General features: G+C 39.8%; 2 protein-coding genes across 4 annotated transcripts in view; both read right to left on the minus strand.

Moving 5' to 3' along the window:
* LOC138004305 (probable serine/threonine-protein kinase ifkC) overlaps nucleotides 1-11,525 on the minus strand; it is a 19,846-nt gene extending 8,321 nt beyond the window's left edge. The window contains exons 1-8 of one of the 3 annotated variants that reach the window (XM_068850815.1): nucleotides 10,714-11,525; nucleotides 9,029-9,307; nucleotides 7,747-7,844; nucleotides 5,637-5,720; nucleotides 2,575-3,177; nucleotides 1,459-1,524; nucleotides 1,152-1,301; nucleotides 1-569 (exon numbers count right to left, since the gene is read on the minus strand). The exon at nucleotides 1-569 is cut by the window's left edge and continues 229 nt beyond it. In XM_068850815.1, coding sequence (XP_068706916.1) covers nucleotides 141-569; nucleotides 1,152-1,301; nucleotides 1,459-1,524; nucleotides 2,575-3,177; nucleotides 5,637-5,720; nucleotides 7,747-7,844; nucleotides 9,029-9,307; nucleotides 10,714-11,104 — 2,100 coding nt within the window. In that variant the 5' untranslated portion in view covers nucleotides 11,105-11,525 and the 3' untranslated portion in view covers nucleotides 1-140. The remainder of the gene's footprint in view (nucleotides 570-1,151; nucleotides 1,302-1,458; nucleotides 1,525-2,574; nucleotides 3,178-5,636; nucleotides 5,721-7,746; nucleotides 7,845-9,028; nucleotides 9,308-10,713) is intronic. The other 2 variants (XM_068850888.1, XM_068850958.1) reach the window with 2 other exon arrangements.
* Nucleotides 11,526-19,730: 8,205 nt separating this feature from the next.
* LOC138005827 (uncharacterized protein PF3D7_1120000-like) overlaps nucleotides 19,731-20,000 on the minus strand; it is a 13,703-nt gene continuing 13,433 nt past the window's right edge. The window contains exon 12 of the mRNA XM_068852026.1: nucleotides 19,731-20,000. This exon is cut by the window's right edge and continues 1,437 nt beyond it. The gene's annotated coding sequence lies outside the window, so the exon portion shown is untranslated.

Consider the following 20,000-nt stretch of genomic DNA (forward strand, 5'->3'; position numbering starts at 1 on the left):
AGACCTTAGCTGGTAGGAATGAGTGGGTTCTTGTAATCTTAGGAGGACGAGGAAGCTAATAGGGCTGAGTTGAATCCTTTGCAAGTACATTCGACATAGCGTGACCCTTCGTTCCCATAGGGTGGTCAGGCCAGCAAGTATTAGAGCATCCAGGTATGTGGAAGCTGGAAAGATTGTTTGTAGAGCCCTTTTTTGCACTTTCTCAATCCTGTTAGAGAGTATGTCAGGTAACTTTTGCGTGACTCCACAATCGGCCTGATTGTTGTGGTGGATACTCTTGCTAGCTGACTTTGGCTGAGACCAGTCTTCCGCAGAATTCTGATAGAAAACAGCCTTTTGATTGCTTTCTTCTTTATGTAGTCTATGTGACAGTTGTAGTCTATGTGTCCAGTTGTGTAATAGTGTTCCTCAGCTTGAGTCGGTACAGGATTCTGTTCCACCTCCATGCAGATTGTAAGATCCGTATAATATAGTAAGTTAGGCAAGGCTAGAACAATCAAGCCAGGTTTACTGCACATCGTAACTGGGAGTGAAATATTCAAGCCTGATTGATCGCAGCAGCGCTCGAGCTGTGGTCGGTTGTAAACAAAATAATTTGCCCTTAATCCTCTCCAATTACATGTATTACATACATTAGATGATTCTGATGTCTCATCAAGCTTGGGGCCTTTAGAGGATCAAAGAATGTCATTGAGACTTGCTGAAAACAATATAAGCGGGACATAGAAAGTAGAAAGAATTGTATCCTAGATAAGCCGTGTTGGCAGCCATTATCACTAAATTATATGATACAATTTAATGATTAACTTCCTTATCAGCAAAAAAAAAAAACAATAACTCAAACGTCAGAGGTGAATTTTCAGCTCTTGGTCTTCCCACCAAAGGAATTCCCTTGACACAAAGTAAATATTCCTGAAGCTGTTGAGAAGAGCAAGAAGGAAGTCACAAGCATTTGCAGTGGCTTTGCTCCTTAGAACCTGCCGTGCCTCATAACCAAAAACTATGTTGTCTGGTCAGATCTGGTCTGATTATGAGACCTGGGAATGCAATAAGTCAGTGACACAAAAACACCTATGGCCTGTCCTGTTCTTTATTATTTTTATATCTTGATCAGCTACTCAAATTTAGATGGAGGACTTAACTACACAAACCTGTCCTTTCTTAAGTTTCTTGTCTGTGTCCATTACACACATTCGGTATGGGCAAAGGGGTTCTGATATGCTGGACTTTTTACTAAAACTTTGAAGTTCACATAAGCTTAGTGACTTGCCAGAATTCTTTGATGAGTCTGTTTTTGACCTCTGAAAAAAAAATATATTATTTTTACTACAACCACCCAACTTGTTATACCAGGTATCAAGACAAGATCTGTAATCCTTTTCATCATTTCCACAAGATCTATTTGTAATTCAACAACTACTAATAACAGAATGGAAAAAATAAGAATTTTTTTGTTACCCCTCTTGAAAATCCTGATGATGGTTTCCCACCTAAAACTGGTTCAGACCTGCGCTTTAACATTTTCTAAAGTAAAAAAACAGAGGCATTGTTAATCCATGAAACAGCAAAACAAAACAGCAAAACAGATATTTCTTTCTACCTTTTTTTCTCAAGTGAGCAAATGTGAGAATGACATACACATGAAATGACATGTAAAACCCATTGGCAACTCGGAAAAATACAAGCCCCAGATGGGATTCGAACCCACGACCCTCTGTGATCTAGTCGGATGCTCTAACCACTGAGCTACACAGGAGACTCTGTGGTGAGCAAGGGTGAAATGTGAGTCATTGATTTGAGCTGCATCATGCAGCTACAGAGTCAAATATCGACTGACAGCATAGCTCATAACTGCATCGCACAGTCACCTTGGAGCATATCTGAGATGCGGCCAACCAACCACCCAAGTGAGCGAATGTGAGAATGACATACACATATGAAATGAAATGTAGAGCCCATTGAGAAGTCGAAAAATCCGAGCCCCAGATGGGATTTGAACCCTCGACCCTCTGTGGTCTAGTTGGATGCTCTAACCACTGAGCTACTGGAGACTCTGTGGTGAGCAAGGGTGAAACTCGCAGGGAAACAAATTCAGCAGGTGTTGGTTCTGTTGAGAATTTTGGGGCACCCGCAAAAAGGGTAGGCTCGGGCTCCAGTCAAGGGTGTCTCGATGCGCAACCTGGATACAATCTGTCAGTCTTGTTTCCGTGTTACTGTAAGTGTTTCATGGTTAAGTAGTGCCCAAAAATCAGTTAAAGTAAAATGCATAGATCATACATAGATTCAAACAAATAAAACTGCACAATAAAATGCATTTTTAAATAAAATGGTTTAGGTCTGTGGTTAGATCACCCCATAATAATGTTGCTATGAACATACTGTTCTTTCTTCTCTACTAGCTGGGTCATTATTGTTCTGTGTTGAGTACAGCTGTATGCTTCTTGTCTCCATTCTCTTAATGCTCGCATTTTTTAACTAATACATTTCTTACATTTTTATCTTTCGTTAATGAACATAAATTATTTTCTGTTTTTCACTCAGAGCATAGTGCAGATTCAAATGATTCAAACTGACCTGCTTTTTTGCAATGTTTCCTTGTGAAAGCAAGCTTGACAGAAGTTTTTCCACACCGTCAATCTGTTCCTGTTGAGCCCTGTACCACTTATCTAATTTTTCCAACTTAGTTGTTTGATGCATATCTAAACAGTCCTTCATATTATTCAACAACTCAATTTTTGGAGACAATGCTTTCTCTCGGTCTTTTAACTCCTTTGTAAAATCGCAGAGTTGCGAAATGCACTTGAAATTGTCATCCCTTGGTTGGCCAACTTCACCAATAAGCTTGATAAGAGCACTGTATATTCCTTGACAAAATGACTGCTGTTCCTCACAGGATTGCAGCAAATGATTGACATCTTGTTGTGGCACCTTTGCATCATGATCTAATACCTCTTTTTCTGCTTCTCTATCATTTTGTTTATTTTCCCCAGCAGTAAAAGAATCTGTACATTCCTTGGAGTCACCCAAGTCCAATTTTACTTTTTTAAGTTTTTGCTGTAATTCTTGAACCTCTGAAGATATGCGTTTTAAGCTTTCTTGCCTCCTTTGTTCAGGTGTTTTCCCCATGTCCTTGGCAGCAGCAGCAACAGTCTCTAGGAACGCCTTATTTTTCTGGATCTAAAAGAAAGTTCTGACATTCTTAAATTGCATGCTTGGGGTGAAGGAACAATAATGTTATTAACTTTATTTAAGGAGGCTTCCTACAATAAATTTAGCCTATACCATTAGACTTTAGATGGCCACAGTTCTTATATGCAAGCATCTACAGCTTTGAAACGTTAACCACGTACTAGAGGAAGTTTGAAGTTCGTAAAAATTTACTTGATATGGCGTTCTAGGTTACCATGGCAACGAAATAGTAACGTCGCGATTTTTGATTAGCAGCAATTTTACACTTTATTCGATCTTAACTTTTGAAATGATACGCAGGGTACTAATCCTGAGGTGTTTGTCTAATATTTGACGAAGTTTGAAGAAAATCGTAAAGGCCGATTTTAAGTTATTCAAGAGAGAAGTTTTTACGCCTAAAACACTCAATTTGTCGTTACTCTTACAATAACTTTCAAAAGAAGCGCTGTTTTTAATATATAGAAGAATCGCTTGTCATGTAAGTCTTTTAGAGGTATCAAGTTGGCTCTCCGTGAAATTTCATGATATAAACTGCTTTTGATGTCCGTTGACAAACTTCAACGGGAAGCATTACATTTTTCGGAATTTCGTCAAACTTTGTTCCCAGAACAACTGGCGGTCTAGCTGAAAAACTGGTCAATGAATTTTCTTTTACAATCCTGTATTCTGTGATTAAGCATATTTCCAAATAACTTGCCAAGCGCCGACAGAATTGAAGCTTTTTAAGACACTGAAAAAAAATTCCAAAGTTCGGGATATTTTTTGAATCTCCGCTCATGTTTCTACACTGTCTTTGTTTACGCCACTCGAGCTGGCTCTACCACATTCCAGCATGCAAAACTGGTTCCACTAATGAGTCCCAAGTATCACTTTGGTCATGCTCGCGTGGTAACGCATCGTGTTGGAAGAAAAAAATGGTTTTCCGAGGAGAAAGCAAGAAGAGAAAGGCTGAGGCTTTCAAATGCAACATTTTTCAGGCTAAACAAGTGAAAAGTGATTTTTCAACACGACGCGTTACCACGCGAGCGTGACCAAAGTGATACTTGGGACTCATTAATGGCACCAGTTTTGCATGCTGGAATGTGGAAGAGCCAGCTTGAGTGGCATAAACAAAGAGAGTGTAGAAACGTGAGCGGAGATTCAAAGAATATCCCGAACTTTGGAATTTTTTTTCAGTGTCTTAAAAAGCTTCAATTCTGTCGGCGCTTGGCAAGTTATTTGGAAATATGCTTAATTACAGAATACAGGATTGTAAAAAAAATTCATTGACCAGTTTTTAAGCTAGACCACCAGACGTTCTGGGAACGAAGTTTGATGAAATTCCGCAAAATATAATGCTTTCCGTTGAAGTTTGTCAACAGACATCAAAAGCAGTTTATACCATGAAATTTCACGGAGAGCTAGCTTGATAACTCTAAAAGACTTACATGACAAGCGATTCTTCTATATATTAAAAACAGCACTTCTTTTGAAAGAAATTAGGATTAGTACTCTGCGTATCATTTCAAAAGTTTAGATCGAATAAAGTGTAAAATTGCTGCTAATCAAAAACCATGACGTCACTGTTTCGTTGCTATGGTAACCTAGAACGCCATATCAAGTAAATTTTTACAAACTTCAAACTTCCTCTAGTACGTGGTTAAAGTTTCAAAGCTGTAGGTGCTTGCATATAAGAACTGTGGCCGTCTAAAGTCTAAATGGTATAGGCTAAATTTATTGTAGGAAGCCTCCTTAATTTACTAAAATGTCATAATAATATTCTGTGCTTAGTTACATGTACCTGGCCGGTAAACAAATACTGGATGGAGCCAGGGGAGGATTGCTGTGACTTCCCATTATGTGATTACCGTACCCTATTTGGCTCTTTCAATCAATCTATCCAAAGGGGTGTTCTCAGCTTGACTTTCTCAGAAAAAGCTCAAGTTTTTTGTTTCTTACAGCAAATTAATCCCTCCCTCCCACTCTCCCACCTTCTTTTTGCTTTCCTGTTCTTTTAGTGTTTGACCTATCAGTTGCTTGGAACCTCCTTTATCCTCTTTAATAAACTATGGGCAGGAAATTGCCACCTGTGACACCCATTTAGCCCTGTGCTGAAGCCCTGTCAGGGAGGGGGGCATACTGTTACTTCGCTGCACAGGGTTAATTTAGTCTCAAGACATTATGCGAGTACATGGTGGGATCCATGACTTGCCAGTACATTCCCTGCCCACTTGTTTGTAATTACACCCAATTTGTGTGTCTGCTGTCTTTTACTGCACACCTTAGCATCATCATTATTATTATTATTGTTGTTATCGTTATTGTTATTATTATTAAGAAATTGAGGTCCAACTTAATTGTTCCTAAAACTCATGCACTGACTAGTTTGCCTTTAAACTTTTCAGATTTTACTCTGCTTTTGCCTGGTGGTTGTCTCATTTATGTTCATACATGTATGAAGCAATTACCTCCTCTGGATTCCAGTTTCCCATACTACCATTAACTGGTCTCAACAAAAATTTATTTCCACTAGCATCTTCACATAGCATGACCTGCCAAAGACAAAATCCCCTTTGGTATATAAGAAATTCATGAAAGATTCAAGGTTTAATAATAATAACTTATTACACATACCTTTATCAACATAATTTGAGGACATTATCACAGCTATATAAAATAATCTTACAGTGCCAATTATTTTTATTTAAAAATACATGGATTCAAATTTTTGTAAGCTGTAAACAAACAGCCACACTAGAGCATGCAACACATGCACGCATTTCCATTTTTCATGCAATCAATAACAATTAATGTTTGTTTTTTCCAAGAGGTATGGTATTGAATCCTGCAATTTGTGCAGTCTGGATTTTTCTATCTCTGCCAACTGGCACAGTAACACTCTGAGACTTTTTGTCCCTGACCTTAAATTTCTATTTTGTTTTACTGCTTCCGTTTACATACAAAAGTTACTTTCAAAATACAGTTCTATTAGAAAAGAGGCTTGGAAACAGAATTCAAATACAAAATAATGTTTCTCTTTGAAACATTCACTTTGTAATAAAGTCACTCACTGCATTTACTGTCAAACATGGCTTCTGATAGGATGCGGAAAAAAATTAAAGATTATGCGGAAATTTTTGGCCATATTATGCGGAAACATGCATTGATTATGCAGAAATTACACCGGATTATGCGGAAACTTAAACAAGTTATAAAACTAATAATTAGGCCCGTCCAATGTATTTACATGCTTACGGTAAATCCGTAATCGAAATTGCAACCAATACAATCGCATTTGTGACTGAATTTTTGCCCTTTGTGATTAAATTACATGGAGGAGTCATCAATTTGCGACCAGCTTTCACCGTTGAAATAAAAGGGTTAGCAGTTCGGATTTTCCCGCAACTTTTGGTAAAATAAATAAAGCGATAAATTATTTTGTTTCAATTTGGAGATAATGGAGCAAAATTTTAATACCTTTGGAGCGCGATCCATTCCCTCATTCATTGACTTAAAGTGCGTTTGATTCACCGTATTCCGGAATAAGAATACGTGAAGTGATGAATTCAAAACGGTATGTCTGGCGTTTTGAAGAAACAAGGATAATAAAGATATGTTTAAAATAGCATTTTAGCAGGTGTTCGACATTTTTAATGTGAATCTCCGTAAAAACGAAGGAGTTCTAACTTGTATTCCATGTAATCCTATTCCGGAATACGGTCAATCGAACACGCCCTTAGTTTCTTATCAGTTACGTCATTTGCTGAAGTGTAACTGTTTCTCGTCCAATGGAAAGCATTGTAGGAATAAAAAACTAGTGTCCAGGCTCATTGGCGAAAAAATTCACGGAAACTGCTTAGGATCTTTCTTACGAATTTTCATCTTGCGAATGAAATGGTGTGTTTTCTTCAATGTTCAGGAAAATAAGCGTTTCAAAACAGTCAATTTCTTCGGCTTTTATGTTTTTGAGGATGTTAAGGAGCTGCTTTATCACTAATATCAGATATTTCTTCTGTTTTTTGCGGAAAATATCGGAATTATGCGGAAGATGCAGATTTCAGTGAATTATGCGGATCCGCATCGCCGCATCCTGTCAGATGCCATGGTCAAATGTGATGCCAGTGAACAAGTGATTTAATTCTGAGATGAAGAGAGAGAGAGAGAGACAGACAGACAGACAGACAGACAGACAGACAGACAGACAGACAGAAAGGAAAAAATACAAGTCATTTACCAGCTGAGGGTCAGTCCGTATATCTAAAAACTGTGATTTCAGTCTTGAAAAAGCTGCTCTCGGCCTGTGGACTCTGGCAGCATTTTCAAGATCTTAGTCACAGTTCTTAGCAACATGGACCTCCCAGTCTACAATTAATAACTTATGTCCTTTCAGTAGCTCTTTTCAATAATCAAAATAACCATTACTGGGATCGGGGGAATTAAACTATCCGGTAATAACTTTTTCTTGAAGTGTAATGAATTAAGAGGAAAATTTTATACACCACTTGCCTGTTGATAAAACCCAAATACAACTGTACTCTCAAAATAAATAGAATGTTTCCAATCAATGCTTTGTGTTACCTTGCTATCCAGTTCACCATTCAAGTCACACTTTACTGTTAAATTAATGACATCACACTTTTCCACAGAACATGTCGGGAGCTGGACATCAGCTACTCCTGATTTCAATACAAGCACATCAAAATTAAGGTTACATTAGTGCAGAGTAAACACTTATCTGAGATAGTTACTAGTAACTACTCAATGAGTTTCGTTTCTCAAACCAAAAGCTAGCTGCTACAGAAGTACACCTCCAAAACACTGAAATGCCAATCAATGCAATTTAGATAAAGTAAAATCAATTATATATATAACAAGGAGGGATTATGTTTTTGCAAATGTTGGCCGTGTAGCACTTATATTTGAACAGACTAGTTTTCTACCCTATATGAACCATGTGAGTGTTACCCCTACTAATGGAAATGGGCCGATACAAGGACAGAGAAAAACTCCTGACCAGGGTGGGAAGTGAAGCCACAACCTTTGGGTTAGATCAACGCTGCTCTACCAACTGAGCTACAAGGTCAGACGGGAACAGGTTGTGGGAACTGAAGATGTTAAAGTCACGGCAATGAACACGGCATGTACAAGTACAAGGAAGGATTATCTTTTTGCAAACATTGGCCATGTAGCACTTATATTTGAACAGACTTGCCCCCGTCCTGCTCATTGCCGTGACTTTAACATCTTTAGTTCTCGTTTGACCTTGCAGCTCAGTCAGTAGAGCAGCAGTGATCTAACCCAAAGGTTGTGGGTTCAATTCCCACCCTGGTCAGAGTTTTTCTCAGTCCTTGTGTGGGCCCATTTGCATTAGTAGGGCTAACGCTCACATGGTTCATATGGGGTAGAAAACTAGCACTTCACATTACACTCTAATCAGTTAAGTCTGTTCACTTATAACAAGGTTTAACATAGTTAAATAGTTACATGACTGCTGAAGAAATTCCTCAGCTTACTGGTTCAACAACAAGAAAAATGATTATAGTCAGGGTTTTCAAAATTTTGTAAAGTAGCATATGTACTGCGGACATGTTCCTGAAAATACTGGTCATGACATTTTTTGGGCCACAAGGCTTGAGCTACCTAGGGGGGTCTGAGCTCAGAGAATTATTTTGACCATGACTGTTCTGAATTGCAAGTTTTCTTCATTGAGATGATAAAGATCTTACTTGGCAAGATTAGGGAAAGTCTTATGTCTAAATCTTTAAGTTTCATATGAATTTTTTTGGATACATTTTCAGGCTGTAGTAGGTTACAAAGTATAAGTCATCTGAAACCTGTTTGTCATCCATTCTGTGCTAACCTAAAAGTTTTTCAGCAATGCTGGTTCTTCCAATGGCCTTCAAATGGTCTGCAAGTCTGCCAACCGTAGCATGAGTATTCCCCTCCTGTTGTTTCCACATGAGCAAGAGGGCATTTGCTTTGTCATGATTATTTTTGTAGTCTTCATCTAGGTTGTGGATTTTTGCTGCAGCGATGTTAAGCTTTGGTCCCAGCTTACGCCAACAAGTTCCAACATCATCACTTATCTCAGAAAGCTGTAATTCTGTAGCTATTGCTGATCTTGGGTCAAATGTTCTCTCTACAAACAATTGGTAAGAACTGATTAATTTCTGTATTAGTGGAGTTCACTTTATAAAAGTAAGACAACAAATCTTGAAGAAACCTCTTTAAAATTTGTTTTTTCCTTTATGGGTTGATCCTCAAAAATAAAGTGCAACTATGAAAAAAAAAGGTTTTTCCACAGAAGTAATAAAAACTTATGAGGCAAATCAATCTCGATCAGTATACTGTTTAATTACATGTAGTTATCAAGGTCAAAAGTCAATTTGGATATTGTTTTCAAGCATAATGTGTACATTCAGTTTTTTTTTGCATAACAGTATATTGCAATAATGAAGACCAGACCTATAATATTAGTTATAAAGAGATTCTCAGAAAAGAACAATTTTAAGAAACAAAACCACTCCACATGTTTGACAGTTGTGAATTAAGGACTATGGGACATTTATCCTCTCAATTGAGTGCCACTTAAAGCATACCAAAATGATTTTAAGTTATTCTGCAAGTACCTACTTTAATTTCCTTCTTATCAAGTACATCTTGAAAAGTTTCCTTCTCTCTAATTTTACACATTAAGACCACTCAGGTTTTAAAAAATACCATAATTTGACAATTTTCTTTTTTTTCTAATTGGTAGGATCTCACAGAATTTATAGGGAAAGCAGACTGTGAGAGATAGAATCCCTGCTAATCAAAAAAGTATCAACATAGTAAACAATCTGCGGGAAAAGCATATAATTTACACCCACCAGAGGTCAATATTTTGAGATAATTGACTCCACAAATATGTCACCAAGACAACGTAATTTTCTGATGTCATTTTTACGCGGAAGGTAAAATATAAAGTGCCTTTGTTCCTCATCATGATGAAACGAGTGGCTGAGCGAGTTATGACACGATATCGATCCGAGCCCTGGGTTTCTAAATAATATTAGTTTCCAACAGTTTATAAAGTAGCAAAATAATACAATGGCGCGTACGGTACGTACGGCAAAAAAGACTGTAAAACAATTTATAGAAGCTTAAATGCTGCAAAATCCACAAATTCTTCAAATCAAAGTCCACGTTTAATTAAAGAAGTGGTGATCAACAGCAAATAAGGGTGGAAAATAGCTTAACGTTGTCAAACGGATTTCCCAAATGGTTATATATTATCATAAGCTTTCAAGATCGTAACATAACTTCACTTTTTATAAATTATAAAACTTCACAGGACAAGTGGCAGCGTAACAATAACATAAATTGTTGCGAAAGCTTGTTAAAATATCAACAAATACACTGATACAACAATAACTTGTTATGATTACATCTTGGGAAAGAAATTACTATCTCCTGTGCGATAAATTAAAACAAATCCTATTAAAATTCGACAAAAACAAATACCGTACCGAAACATATGTGTATCTTTCAATTCAATAAGCTCACCTTTGGTCTCGCATTTCCTCGTTTGGTAGCTAACCACATCTTTTTTGTCCATAACTTTATGACATTGAGAGCACATACCGCTAAACCCGTTCATTTGCAGTTCGTCCAACGATGACACAAATGAGTTTGCCTTGTCCGAGTTCGTCTGTGTACCACCAAGTGAGAATTCGATTGAATGCAACGTGGAAGTTTCCGAAGCGGCCATTTGCAACTCATTTCTGCTCCCAACAGCCGTTTTACTGAACTCTGTATTTTGCAGTTCTTCTTGGCCTTCCAAAGCGTAGTTGAATTGCGAATCGATAAAAGCATCCACGTCAACTGGGCCAAATTGTTCGAAGGCATCGTCAAGACCTGGATCGAAGGTCCCCAAGCTTGCTTCGTTTGCAGACATTTTTTCCGGCAATGCAGGGCTAATTGGATTGGAGTATCTTTCTTTGATTCCTCTTCTCTTTATACACAATATATAAATTAGCGGAGATCCCCATAAAACCGTGATATTTACAAAGAGTAACTTATATTAAACGAATGTTGTTCGTATTTGATCGACCGCAGTCTGATGAGGCCGTGGACGGACCAAATGACAGGAGAAGGACCTGGGAAACTGTCCTCTTGGAGAAGTGATCCACAGAGATAAGCTACCTTCGCCCACGCTCTCAAAGCTACAGCTCCCCCTTATTGATCCTAGACCTAGAGTAAAAATCATACACAATGATATTTCCGTACTACATCCTTGTCAAAATGAATGAAATCACGTCCAAAAATAGCGACGAATGACATCGCGCTACAAGGAACGGGCCCTGACGAGCCCGGAGCCTTATGTCAATCCCAGACGATCCGGGAGATTCCTAACCGTCCCTGATTTTTCCGAGTATCGGAAAATCGCCAGACGCTTGCCCCAGATTCTCCCGATAGTGGCTTTCGCGTAAAGTGGAAAGTGCGCCAAAAACCGAAAACTTGCAATTAAGAGGATTGGAAACGAGCTAAAGCTAAAGCCATCGCCGACGTCTCCGACAGTACAAATTTGAGTTTTCGTATGTCGGGAATCATCACCGACGATCGCACTAATCTGGGACACGTCGGGAAATTCGTCTGCGACCATTCCAGATTATCATGGATGTCTACGATTTATGGTTTTCATTAGTGGGCAAAATCTGGGACCGTGGAGAAACTGCAAAATCCCCGATCGTCTGGGATTTTCCCGACAGATGAAAACTAGGCTTAAACGGAACTTGAAGCCTTTACCATGCATAATTTTTCTCTAATTAATCACCCAGAAACGATAAAAAATATTTTGTAACTGATCGATCTTAAATAAACACAAACACAGCATCGGGGGTGGGCATCTCGTTTATTGATGCCGCTTTCAAAAATAAAGAAAGAGAACAAAGTATGCCAACTACTGCTCTGTTCATTTGATTAAACGCGTTAGTCGCGTCTATAAGCAGAATTCCATCTGTTTCTTCCTCATCAAAGACTTGGCTCATGGTATGTACGGCAGCCTCGGCTCCCTCGCTGTGGCCTGCGCAAACCTGTAGACCCGCAGCGGACTTGATTTCCTCCTTTAAGAAGGTTTTCAATTGAGTGTCGAAAGTAATTAGCGAATTTCTTTGGTTTATGATTACTTCACTCAGTGATTGGTTCAAAGTTCTCGCGCCACTTTTTCAACCAATCACAAGTGAAACCAAAACCTCGCGCTTGCACATTTTCCCGCACTTTGTGTCGGCTACGAGTAATTACTTCGAGTTTTGATTGGTTTACCGGATTGCCTCCGTCCTCTTTGATTGGCCAAAGTAATTACTTTGGTTTTGGTTTTACGACACTCAATTGACAACCGCTCTAAACCAAAGCAATCCGCTAATTACTTTCTACACTAAATAGCTACACTCAATTGAAAACCGCTTTAATGAACATAGTCCAGTGTCATATGCAAAACGTTACAAAATATCTTTCTCTACGAATGAGCTATCAAACTATCTGGAAGGTTAGGAAAGGTTACGTTTATACAAACGTTGGCCGTGTAGCACTTATATTTTAAACAGAATTAACTGAAGTGAGTGTAGTATAACGTGAAGTGCTAGATTTCTATCCCATATGAACCATGTGAGCGTTAGCCCTACTGATGGAACTGGGCTCACACAAGGACAGAGAAAAACTCTGACCAGGGTGGGAATTGAGCCCACGACCTTCGGGTTAGATCTCCGCCGCTCTATAGCTACCGACTGAGCTACAAGGTCAGACGGGAGCAGGCCGTGGGAACTTAAGATGTTAAAGTCACGGCAAATTAATTCTGTTTAAAATATATGTGCTACACGGCCAACGTTTGTATAAACGTAACCTTTCCTTGTCCATGTTTTACGAGGTGGAGAACGGTTAGGCTCTAGTAGCGCCCTGCTTGGATTACAGGGATCGAGATATAATAATAATCCCTTTCGCCACCTTAAGTTATACAAATACGGATGTCTAATAAGATGTCATGCGAGCGTGGGAAGGATAGGAAACTCGTTGACGACGAGCAAAAGGGCAAATGAAAAATCACTGAATCAGGATTCGAACCTACGACCTCCTTACTGTTGGATTCTCTACCCATTGAGCTACTAGAACTCACTGGGGCACTGGCGAGAAGAATGCCTTCTACAAAGCAAACAAGGGAACACAATGGGTTATGAAAGCGGCGAATAAACTTCTTTATAATTAGTCGTTGAGCAGTATCTTCGTTAGAAGCGATAATCTGATATTTCAGAGGATGTTTTAAAACTATTTTTCAAGATTTCTTGAAAACGAATTAGTCTGAACTTTGAAATTCACTGTGAATTGACGTCGTCATTTGTTCAGCACTATCATTAGTGTCATCATTATTATTCTGCTCCTTTTAATTTTTTTCGAGAGTGAAATATCCGCTCGCAGAGACAACTTTCGCTATCGAGCAGCTGCCTATTTAATCGAGCCCTTTCCTTAATTCGCCAAAAATCCTGGCGTAAGACCAACCCTAACCCTGACAAGGCGTTAGACAACCCGCGAGACAAGAAAAATCACCTGAAAATTAAAGGCTCTCATTTATAGGCTGGGCGGCAATACTTGAGAGTCGCATAATGATCATTTAGCTTGATGTATTTCAGAGAATATGGTCTGGTTCCGAGTTTGGATCTGAATTTTTGCTCAGACACTGCTTAGGTATCCTTTCTTTATCTCGTAGGAGACCGGCCAACACTAATACAAACGCCATTTTTGCACAATAAAAGGCCGCCCGCATATTCGAGACAAGGTTCGAAATTCGGTAACATTTTAGCAGTACTAGAAAAAGACTAACTATTACAAAGACCTATGTGGGAAATGCAACAAATACAAAATTTTAATTTTTTTTTAAGCTTTCTATACTTGTCAGTTTAAAAGTAGATTATGTATAACAAGTGCCAAGCACTGTGTAGTATAGAAGCCTACTTAGAAGAAGAAATACTTTTAGAGGCTCCTTTGTTGAAATGGTCTATGTCAAGAAGATGCCTCCGTAAATATGTTTCTGAGGATTTGCCGCAGCCATTTGTGCAGATGTTTAGAGTTAAACAGTGTTACATGTCATTCAGCTAGCGCACATAACTTTTAAAATATGCTAGGAAAATGATCTACATTACCTTTTAATCTGAGTCTAGCAGCGTCAAAACGAGGAAGACGGTGAGAAAAATAATATCTATGTACGCGACAAGAGCTAACTCAAATCATTTGCATTAACCTATTTCCCTTTTAATTTATGTAAGCTGCAAGCACAGAGATCAAGTATTCCACGAAATGAGTAATTCAGCCCGAATGAGTAATGAGTGATTCCGAGCCCGGAATGAGGAAGTGTGGCCCAGTGGTTATAGGAGAATTGCCTTGATATCCGGAGTTCCTGGGTTCAAGACTCGTTCTGACCACTCGTTGAATTTGGGATTCTTAACAGTTCTTGTCGTGTTCTCCCGTTTCGTTCATTGTGTTTCATGAGCCCTGAAAGCCTCTATGGGCAGCGGTGAATTAAGTATGTATTGTACTGTCATGTTTTCTTTTCGTGATAGATTATTTGGTTTAAATCTAAAGAAAAAACGTTGGCGTTGACATATTCCCTTCTCAGCTCTAATATGATCCGTCGTTGTTGACAATTAATTGATCGACTGCTTTTTCTATGCATAGATTATATTCAGTTTAAGAACAGAATGGGTGGGGGGGGGGGGGGGGGGCGGGGGAATGGAAAGCCAAAAGTATTGACGGACATGTTAGTTCTCTTTATGTCCTCTATGCTTGCAAAAGCTTTTCCTTTAACGTCCTCTTTCACAGTGCAACGCGCCTTACCGTGGCCACCCAACAATCTTTCACATTTAACAATTATGTGTAAATACGTCAACTCAACAACCCATGCAACGGTGTTCTACTTACAACTGTGCGAACTTTGCAAGGAGGTGTGAATGTGAAGTACACATCCTCATTGGCGGACAATTTGTAAAAAACTTTTTTAGGTGGCCACGGTAAGGCGCGTCGCACTGTAAAATATCTTGTCTTTTTCTCGCCTATGACAAACGTGAAATCAAAGCGGAAGTGTCACTTAAGTCAATACAAAAAATTACCCTGCGAGAAGAATGCCTTCTACAAAGCAAACAAGGGAACACAATGGGTTATGAAAGCGGCGAATAAACTTCTTTATTGCTAGTCGTTGAGCAGTATCTTCGTTAGAGGCGATAATCTGAATTTTCAGAGGATGTTTTAAAACTATTTTCCAAGATTTCTTGAAAACGAATTAGTCTGAACTTTGAAATTCACTGTGAATTGACGTCGTCATTTGTTCAGCACTACCATTAGTGTCATCATTATTATTCTGCTCCTTTTAATTTTTTTCGAGAGTGAAATATCCGCTCGCAGAGACAACTTTCGCTATCGAGCAGCTGCCTATTTAATCGAGCCCTTTCCTTAATGCGCCAAAAATCCTGGCGTAAGACCAACCCTAACCCTGACAAGGCGTTAGACAACCCGAAACTGGTTTCGCTCGGTCTTGTTACCCTACGCTGCGGAAGCCAATCAGAAACCGGCTGAAACCAATGTTGTTCGTTATCGTATTTGATCGACCGCGGTCTGATGAGGCCGTGGACGGACCAAATGACAGGAAAAGGACCTGGGAAACTGTCCTCTTGGAGAAGTGATCCACAGAGATAAGCTACCTTCGCCCACGCTCTCAAAGCTACAGCTCCCCCTTATTGATCCTAGACCTAGAGTAAAAATCATACACAATGACATTTCCGTACTACATCCTTGTCAAAAGTGAATGAAATCACGTCCAAAAATAGCGACGAATGACATCGCGCTACAAGGAACGGGCCCTGACGAGCCCCGGGCGCTTTAATTCGGAGCTTTATGTCAATCCCAGACGATCCGGGAGATTCCTAACCGTCCCTGATTTTTCCGAGTATCGGAAAATCGCCAGACGCTTGCCCCAGATTCTCCCGATAGTGGCTTTCGCGTAAAGTGGAAAGTGCGCCAAAAACCGAAAACTTGCAATTAAGAGGATTGGAAACGAGCTAAAGCTAAAGCCATCGCCGACGTCTCCGACAGTAAAAATTTGAGTTTTCATATGTCGGGAATGATCACCGACGATCGCACTAATCTGGAACACGTCGGGAAAATAGAAACGCTTCCTATTTCCCGGATTCGTCTGCGACCATTCCAGATTATCATGGATGTCTACGATTTATGGTTTTCATTAGTGGGCAAAATCTGGGACCGTGGAGAAACTGCAAAATCCCCGATCGTCTGGGATTTTCCCGACAGATGAAAACTAGGCTTAAACGGAACTTGAAGCCTTTACCATGCATAATTTTTCTCTAATTAAATAAACACAAACACAGCATCGGGGGTGGGCATCTCGTTTATTGATGCCGCTTTCAAAAATAAAGAAAGAGAACAAAGTATGCCAACTACTGCTCTGTTCATTTGATTAAACGCGTTAGTCGCGTCTATAAGCAGAATTCCATCTGTTTCTTCCTCATCAAAGACTTGGCTCATGGTATGTACGGCAGCCTCGGCTCCCTCGCTGTGGCCTGCGCAAACCTGTAGACCCGCAGCGGACTTGATTTCCTCCTTTAAGAAGGTTTTCAATTGAGTGTCGAAAGTAATTAGCGAATTTCTTTGGTTTATGATTACTTCACTCAGTGATTGGTTCAAAGTTCTCGCGCCACTTTTTCAACCAATCACAAGTGAAACCAAAACCTCGCGCTTGCACATTTTCCCGCACTTTGTGTCGGCTACGAGTAATTACTTCGAGTTTTGATTGGTTTACCGGATTGCCTCCGTCCTTTTTGATTGGCCAAAGTAATTACTTTGGTTTTGGTTTTACGACACTCAATTGACAACCGCTCTAAACCAAAGCAATCCGCTAATTACTTTCTACACTAAATAGCTACACTCAATTGAAAACCGCTTTAATGAACATAGTCCAGTGTCATATGCAAAACGTTACAAAATATCTTTCTCTACGAATGAGCTATCAAACTATCTGGAAGGTTAGGAAAGGTTACGTTTATACAAACGTTGGCCGTGTAGCACTTATATTTTAAACAGAATTAACTGAAGTGAGTGTAGTATAACGTGAAGTGCTAGATTTCTATCCCATATGAACCATGTGAGCGTTAGCCCTACTGATGGAACTGGGCTCACACAAGGACAGAGAAAAACTCTGACCAGGGTGGGAATTGAGCCCACGACCTTCGGGTTAGATCTCCGCCGCTCTATAGCTACCGACTGAGCTACAAGGTCAGACGGGAGCAGGCCGTGGGAACTTAAGATGTTAAAGTCACGGCAAATTAATTCTGTTTAAAATATATGTACTACACGGCCAACGTTTGTATAAACGTAACCTTTCCTTGTCCATGTTTTACGAGGTGGAGAACGGTTAGGCTCTAGTAACGCCCTGCTTGGACGACAGGGATCGAGATATAATAATTATCCTTTTCGCCACATTATGTTATACAAAGACGGATGTCTAATAAGATGTCATGCGAGCGTGGAAAGGATAGGAAACTCGTTGACGACGAGCAAAAGGACAAATGAAAAATCACTGAATCAGGATTCGAACCTACGACCTCCGTACTGTTGGATTCTCTACCCATTGAGCTACTAGAACTCACTGGCGCACTACAGGCCTCGGTTGTTCAAAAGGTGGATAACGCTATCCACCGGATAAATTACTATCCAGCGGATAAACACTAGACTAAGTAAAACCAATTGAGTTAAGCAGGGGATAGTGATTTATCCAGTGGATAGCGCTAACCACCCTTCGAACAACTCGGGCCAGGGGCCCGTTTCTCGAAAGTCCCGTAAACTTTTCGGGCCCGAAAGCCATTTGTGAAACTGCCAAACGCTTGTTTTGGAAAGCCGATCTTTTACCATGTTTTCAAAGTAACAAAAAGAAAACTGACTGTGAAGTTTGGTGACTTAAATCCTCTCTGTTCTTGAGATACAGAGGGAATTGTGACACCCGAAAATGGCCCGTAAAGTTTCGGGACTTTCGAGAAACGGGGCCCTGGGGCCCGTTTCTCGAAAGTCCCGAAACGTTACGGGCCATTTTCGGGTGTCACAATTCCCTTCGTATCTCAATCAAGGAGAGAATTGAAGTCGTCAAACTTCACAGTCATTTTTCTTTTTGTTACCTTGAAAACATGTTAAAAGATCGGCTTTCCAAAACAAGCGGTTTTCAGTTTCACAAATGGCTTTTCGGGCCCGGAACGTTTTCGGGACTTTCGAGAAACAGGCATCTGGTCGTTTATTAATTATCTACGTCTGTCAGCGACAAACGACCTGTAGCTCCCCTTGGCCCGGTTAGCTCCGGTTGTTCAAAAGCCGATTAACGCTAATCACATTCTGAGATTAAAACCAAATGTTGATCAAGTTTTACGCTGATATTCGGCAAAAAATAGAAGAAGTCAATCTTGGAAAACAAAAATAAGCAAAAGAATCTTTCACCAAAAAGTTAAAAACATGAAGAAAAAAAAAAAGCTTACGCTAATCCTGGATTAAGTTAATCTGCTTTCGAACAACCGGGCACAGGAGTTCTATTAGCTGCCGACCGGTGTTACGGAGGTGGGAAGTTCGAATCCTGTTTGGACTCGGAGTTCTCATTTGTTTTTTCGCCCGTCGCCAAGCAACCAGTTTCCCGGGCCTGAAGAGTGCTCTTCAATAGCCCTTTTCACGGTTAGTTTTTCTTATTTTGCATTACAATGTAATCTAACGTGGATGCGAGGCAATTTCGCGTTAAAACTACAAAATAGCCCGAAATTGCCTCACATACATGCTAGATTATATTGTAATGCAAATGAGAATAACTATATTACGGGTAAAACGCCACACGTCTTCACTAGTTTAAGGGCCTGTTTATATGAGGCGAGCCAGCCCGTTTAGGCGGGATGACCCGCTTTGCCGAGACTCGGTTAATGCCTATTCTCTTTGGTAAAATCTCGGTTCATTTATATGAGACGGCGGGCTGGCCAACTTGTCGAGATCCCGGTCTGAGCTGACGAGATCTCGGCAAGGCGGGGTGAGAAATTCTCATATAAATGGTTCAGCTCGGTTTGCCGGGATGAAAAATTGTCATGATGCGTGGGTTGCCTTGAAAACGCAGCCATATTTGCATTATCACAGGACTTTTTTCCATCTTTTGTTTTAAAATGCCCTTCCGTACTTGCTAGAGCTAACTTGAACCTTCATTCAATTCTAACCCAAACAAGAAATTTCACCAGTTATCCATTGCGTGACTGACGCATACAAGCTGAAATTCATGCCGGTAAACCGGCCTGGAAACTTCCATAGAAGCACTTCAGCCCTTTTACCTGACGGTAGCCCGGCAAACCGGGATAGCTCGCGTCATATAAACAGGCCCTAAGTACGGAGATGAGGGATTGTCAGATGATTATTTCATTAAGACGAAAAAGGGATCCAAAGCTACCAGTTCCTTTTTTGAATGTTAGTAAATACATATATTTTTACTAAACTTGATCAACTGTCTCAAATTTAGGCAAAGAAAATAACTTTAATACAATGTTCAAATCTTTTTGTACAGTCTTAAGGTGATGTTACACGAGCCGAATTTTAACGCCGATTTTTAACGCAACATTGTTGCGTTAAAAGTTGCCTCGTGTAACAGGGTGCACAGGGCGATTTTTAACGCAACAATGTTGCAAAAACCTGCAACATTGTTGCCCGAATTTTGTTGGTGTTGGTGCGTGTAACACCCCCGCCGCTGACTTTTAACGCAACATCGTCCAAGAATGCACCGCGGA

This window comes from Montipora foliosa, chromosome 1 (genome assembly GCF_036669935.1).
Source record: "Montipora foliosa isolate CH-2021 chromosome 1, ASM3666993v2, whole genome shotgun sequence".
Lineage (NCBI taxonomy): Eukaryota > Metazoa > Cnidaria > Anthozoa > Scleractinia > Acroporidae > Montipora > Montipora foliosa.